Genomic DNA, 6,442 nt, shown 5'->3' on the forward strand with positions numbered 1-6,442 from the left:
ACATCCTGATTTCACAGGGGCTAGAATTATATCTTCAAATTAAAGGCTCAGTATTTCAAAGAAAAAGGCACCAGCAAAACCTCCCCATATTCTTTGCAGGCCTGGATGTGGGGCACTGTTTGGAGAGTTTAATAAATGTGAACCCATTCTCAGGACTGTAGACAACTACTTTTCGTGTGCTAGAATGTTGCGTAAAACCTAGCCTTTATTTATGTCACAATTCCTTATTTTATGGATTATGTTTATTTCTGAGGGCACAACAGATAATTTAACATACCATATGTTCTATAATGATAATGCACTTTATATTTATTCATGGTTGTTTTTCCTCAATATTTCATTGAACCCGAAGGAGGTCTTATCCCGAGTCCACCAGCTAGAAAAACAAATCAATTGACTATATATGACATCTTCCAACTCTTTTGCTATGCTAGTGACTTTTGTTTTCATCCTTTAAAAATGTATCCAGCTTTCTGCTAAACTGATTTATACCACTTGCTTTATTGCTGCCTTAATGCAAACTGTTCCATATTTTAGCCAGCCTTTGAAAACCAGGTTTGCATCTGACTTTATTGTTAGGTCTTGATATATAAAAAAACAAGTAACCTAATTTAGGAGAGACTGTGGCTGTTAAATGCCATTTTGCAGTGTCTTTCAAGCATTTCTTTTTATTTCAGCAAGGACAGCATGCAGTCATAGCACAAAACACTGATAATGCCCTTACATCCTGCAGCATAAATATTCTGGTCCCTTGGCAGAACCAGAGGGAGATACTTTGGCAGGGAAAGAAGTCAGCTGCGTGCCCTCTTCTGCAACAGATTTACCTTAAAAACAGGCTCAGTTCAACAGCAGCTCATGTGGGGAATCCCCACATCCTACTCTCTTGTGGCAAAAAATGAAATCCTGAGTTTATTCCACAAATTTGCTCTCATTTAGCACTTCTCTTAAGTTAATTATGCCTCTGTTGCAGTCTTTGCAAAGGCTTCAAGCTTGTGAATAAAAGCGTTTTTATCTCCTCTTTCTTTCCAACCATCCCCACCTACTTTTCTTTCTGTGTTCCTGCCTTCTGTCAAAGACAGTCCATTTCTCCTCAAAAGGTTGTTTAATAGTGAAGAGAATTGGAAAACCAAAATAAAGAAAACCCTTTGGACCTAAATTCACTTTTATAAAAAGGCAAGATTCAAGCAGTAGAAATCCTACTGATTTCAGAAGGGACAGTGCTATGTCTGAGGTTAGGCATATATACTCATATTCTTTCTTGAATCAAACTATATTTAGCAAGATCTCTTTCTTCAGCTTCTGAGAGGGCAAAAGTGGATCATACACAGCAAAGAAATAGAGTGGTGCTTCTATTTCAGTGTTAAATCAGTTCTGCTGTTATGCTTCTTAGATTTGGATTATTATAACAATATCTCCAGGAAACTCTAATCAGAAGTGATGTCTTGTTTTACTTCATGCTATATGAAGACGTACAGTCTTACATCCTTATTGCCATTAATCCTGCTCTTGAAAGTAGTTCATTATTACAGGTCTTCACAGAAAAAGAACCCAAGTGAGCAAAAGTAAGCCTTTTGCTCATAATGGAACATAAAACAAGCTGCAGGATTATTTATCCACCCCAAATATTACAACTGCAATGTATAATATAATATTTTTCAATGTAATTCAACACCAGTTAAAAAAAATTGTCAGTGTACTTTGCATCATTAGAAATTACTGAGTTGCTGGAAGCTAATTAAATTAGCTGATATTGTCATTCTTTATCTAAACTGATTGAAGTAATGTTGCCATAATTTAAGCTAAAGAAAAGGAAAAAGCACATTTATGTAGGCTTGAAGCAAAAATCTAATCATAGCTTCATTGTTTTGGAAATTGTGTGTTCACCTATTTTTATTAAAGTATCTATGATTTATGGTCTCTTATGCATAATGAATCTAGACTTTTTATAATTAATACAAACTGACTTAGGAGTTCACAAGGAAGCAAGATTTAAATTCATACTGGCTTCTCTGTCCTTGGGATACAACTTTTAGTTGTGTATTTTCTTAGGTAAAATTGTTATGCTATAAAGCAAGAAAAAAAGACAGATATGAATGAATATGATGTGCATAAATGAATAGCTTGTTTACTCCTACTTCTAGGATTTTATTGGTATTTATTTTGCTTTTTTTGCTTTTCTAGAAGAGGCACTCGTACCATATAGTAAACCCAACTTCCCATCCCCTGGTGGCCACAGCTCTTCAGGAACATCTTCTTCTAAAGGATCAACTGGACCTAGAAAAGGTGAAGTCTTGCGAGGAGGTCACCAACGCAATGCCAGTGACCTTCTCGATATAGGCTATGTGGGATCAAACAGTCAAGGACAGTTTACTGGTGAATTATGTAAGTTTACCTCTAGCTCCAGCTAAAACTCTCAAATAGATAAAAGAAAAAAATTATAAATCTCTTGTGAAGGGAGTAGGAAGTTGCGTGTGATGTTCAGATTAAGCTTTGTCCAGGTCTTTTTGCCTTCTGAGGCGTATTGCATGTGATGGCAAATAAATGTTGTCCTTCTGTTCCTTGCTCCAGTTCAAATCTGTGTAAGCCATGCCAAAGTTATTTACATGGTACATATCTCTGTGTGTCATGCTACTGAAGCGTGGGGAAGACTGAGAAGGAATTTTAGTAACTTGGAATTTTTTTTTTGGCAAAGTGTAGCGTGCTTGTCTTGGAAATGTCAATGACAGATTCCCTCAGCCTTCTCCTTAATTTCCTGTTGCTTGATGAGAAGTATTCTCTTAGATGGAGGTCTTCTCTTCTTGATTGTGTAGTCCAGTTTTTCAGTTTTATATCTCCACTTTTTTCCTCAGCATCCCAGGACAGGGAAATTGTTTTCCAAATTTGTTTTCTATTATCACTCAATATCTGTTAAACTTTATATGAAAGGATGTTGATGCTATGTACGTGCTGGCAGTACCAGCTGCCCAAAGGCTTGACTCTGTTGTTTGAAAAAGAACATCAAAACCCCAGCATACTCAAGCGTACTGGTGTGTTTAATAAACTCATTAATGGTAATAAAAGCAGGAGCTGCTGGCATGTGTGCATCCTCTTGCTGCAGTCAAACCCTCAGCAGCTCCTGACAGTTACTGCCCCGTAGCTGTAAGAGAGCTAATGGTGACCCACCAGCCCTGAAATGTGCAGTCTCAGATATGGTGTTGGTAAGTGCTAAATTTTAGCATCCCTCGCTTTTCATATAAGAAGCAATTAACCCTGTTCTCACAACCTATTGAATATTCATCCTGTGCTGCAGTAATATTGTCATAAGCTTTACTTTGTGTGGTTTTTTCCTCCTTATTACAACCTCTTTCTCTCTCTTTTGTTTCTCTCTATAGAGTAGTGGAGAAGACACATTGCAAGCTGCTCTGATGGACCATCAGGTCTGAACTCATGGAAGTGATGACACTAAACAGTGCAATGAACATTTTCTTTATTTATGTACTATTAAAAGAACTGTAAATGCAATGTAAAGACACACAGCCACACATATCCCACAGATACTTTACTTGTGTTCTTCTCTTTAATACACCATCCACCTTAAACTATTCCTTGTCAGGAGTATATAAAAAAAAAGAAAGAAAAAAAAATCACCCTCCAGGATTAAAAGGATTTCCTTCTGTATATAATTTCTTTTGTTGCATTGCTATGCAAGCTCACCTTCTTTTTAGCTATGTTCATATTCATGTCTGTTTTTACTGGTCTGTTGTACTATATGTGAATTAATAGGCTGTGGTGCCATATATTAACTTTTAATTGTGTAACTTTTATGTTTAAAGTTTGCACTGCAATTTTATTTGGTGATAAGCACAAAACTCTACTCCTCATGACATGAAGAAAAAAGAGACTGAATGTGTGAAAAAGGTTTACATCCTGTATGCTACTTTGGACAATGCTGGATGTAAAAGTAGTATGTTAGGTGGTTTTCCATTGGGGTGTAGAAATGAGAAAGTGACAGGCAAAACTGATGTCAGTGAAGACATTAGAGACAGATTTAAACCTTTTAAAAGCAAGCAACATAGTTGCTCTTCCTATTTAAGAAGGGGTCAGAAGTTGGAAGTGTGAGATTAAAGAGTGAAAATGAAAACTAAAGGTAGCATGAGATGGCCTAGACCCTTTCACTAGAGTGATACCCTTAGTATCTACTTTTAGCCATCCCATGCCACTAAGTAAAGGGGAAGAAAAACAAACCTTGCTACAAACAAAAAATCTTAAGGTGTTTCACTAAAGCTGTTTTTATTTCGCAGTTTTAAAAGAATTATTACCATTAATTTCTCCAGCCCAAAATATAGGACGGAGATTTTTCAGGAGAAACAAACCATATAAACACAAGGAATACCTAGTAAGAAGATAAGAATGCAATTTATTACTAAGACATATTCAGGCTGCTTCCAAAAAATTGAAATGTCAGAGTATCATATTTCATCTTTCCAATACATGTACAGTACGATAGAGGATAAAGCTGCACCACTGAAATTCATGACATTAATTGTTTTGATGCAGTCTACACAACCCTTTCTGTTCCATACCTGAAGTCTGCAAGAGCTGAAGTTCCATCCACTAAATTTGTAGTAAAATGTTTCGTTTTTCGAAGGAAAGCAATGATCAAATTATTTTTGGCTTGCATTAAGTATATTTCTGGCAATACAATACATCCAAAAAGTTGGGTATAAGCAAAGGGAATCTTTGACCTGTGTTTTAGTGAGTGGCTTCAAACTCTACTATGATGAGGAAATAACGCATGTTTATACACTTTTTGAATAAACCAGACTCTGTAAGTGGACATTAATGACAGCATCCTGTCTCTTCATTAATTTTCATGACTTGGTCCAAGTCTTCTTTACCTCTCAAATATCAAAGCTTTTCTCAAGCTTTTCTTAGAATATTGTGTGTGGCTAACCCACCCATTATTTTGATGCTTAATTTAAATATTGCATCTTACAGCTTATTTCTGTTAGTTATCTGACCATGAACACAAGTTTCCATTGAATACCCTTTTCATATAACCAGTCTATGTTGTTTTATATTTTGCCTTGGAGCTCACCAGTATTAAGAACACTTTTTGTCATGGCAGAATTTTAGAAAAGTAAACTACGATGCTAAATATGTGTTGCTTTTCATTTCATTAACTTGTTCCATGATAAGATAAAACACGCCAGCCATCAACTATAACTCAGCACTATTGAATATTGAAAAATGCTAGTTAGCTCCCTTAAGGTCAACACGTGTTATCTAGAAAGTTACAAACAAAAAAAAAAAAGTTGAGGAAAAAAGGTATGAATTTATTTACATATGTGACCAATGAGTATATGCCATTTTCCTGCTTGTTAAAACACTATAGTTAAAAACATAACTTAAAAATATGCAAAAACATTCAAGTAAGATAAAGAATGCAGCATAATTACATATGCATGGTTTTTATTTTGGTATATACCATATGAAGAGAAGACTATTCATACTACAATTCAAATTTAATTCTCTGGAAAATGTTTAAGTCAGTCACCAATAATAGTTTTTTCCCCATTTAATTCAAAAGCTTGTGCTGAGCTTTGGTGGAACACCTTACTCACTCTGTTCTCTTCAAAATTCAGTATCATTAGAGGTTGATAAAGCCATTCCAATTACTTTCAAATATGTGTTTTATCTCTTCCACTGGAAAGTGAATGTGTGTCAGTATTAAAGCTGTTCAGTACCATGATATTCACTAACTTGTCCATCTGCTTCTGTACATTTTTGTTCATTAATAATTTGCTTACAATATTACATAAGGTGTTGTTGTGTATGGCAAAGTGTCTCCATTATCTTACAGGTGATGTCTCTTCTTTTTTTTTTTTTTCTCTCTCTTTTCTATACAGTGTACTTCCAATGAACCACAGTACATATTTTTAAAATGCCATTTAATTTACTATTTTAAAAGAAGTATTCTTCTTTTTTTAAAAAAAAATGAAAACATTTATTGTGAATAATGTGTTTAAAGAAAAGGGATGTTGTGGCAGCACTTAGAATTGTTTTTTAATTTGTTTTTTTAAAAAAACTGTTTATTGGCTACAGTTTGTTCACGAAAAAGTATGACCTCTTAATGTGTTTCATTGGTATTGTTAGTGCAGCAAAGTTTAATTGGCATAAGAAGTTGGTTAATAGTACTGTTGAAGTGTGTATTGTATATTTACTGGGGAAAAAATAAAACATATTCACATTTCAAATCTATGTTAAAAGACCTTGAGTAAGGAGTCAATATGTGAAAACCCAAACAGGGAAAATCAGGCAATAATAACATAGACTGAGCTATAATCATCACTGTCCACTTACAGGTGAGAAGGAACATTTTATACACTGTTTTTTGAACTAAGGAACGAGCCAGTGGTAAACATTGCCTGTCCTAGGGGTTTCTGTTTCATGTCCTGTCTCT

At 35.0% G+C, this 6,442-nt stretch overlaps 1 protein-coding gene across 1 annotated transcript in view; it reads left to right on the plus strand.

The window, feature by feature from the left end:
• ROBO2 (roundabout guidance receptor 2) overlaps positions 1 to 6,240 on the plus strand; it is a 434,311-nt gene extending 428,071 nt beyond the window's left edge. Inside the window, exons 26-27 of the mRNA XM_053969447.1 lie at positions 2,182 to 2,283; positions 3,372 to 6,240. Of these exons, the coding sequence (XP_053825422.1) occupies positions 2,182 to 2,283; positions 3,372 to 3,376 (107 nt within the window). The 3' untranslated portion in view covers positions 3,377 to 6,240. The remainder of the gene's footprint in view (positions 1 to 2,181; positions 2,284 to 3,371) is intronic.
• Positions 6,241 to 6,442: the final 202 nt, after the last annotated feature.

Source organism: Vidua macroura, chromosome 2 (assembly GCF_024509145.1).
Source record: "Vidua macroura isolate BioBank_ID:100142 chromosome 2, ASM2450914v1, whole genome shotgun sequence".
In the NCBI taxonomy this organism is placed as follows: domain Eukaryota; kingdom Metazoa; phylum Chordata; class Aves; order Passeriformes; family Viduidae; genus Vidua; species Vidua macroura.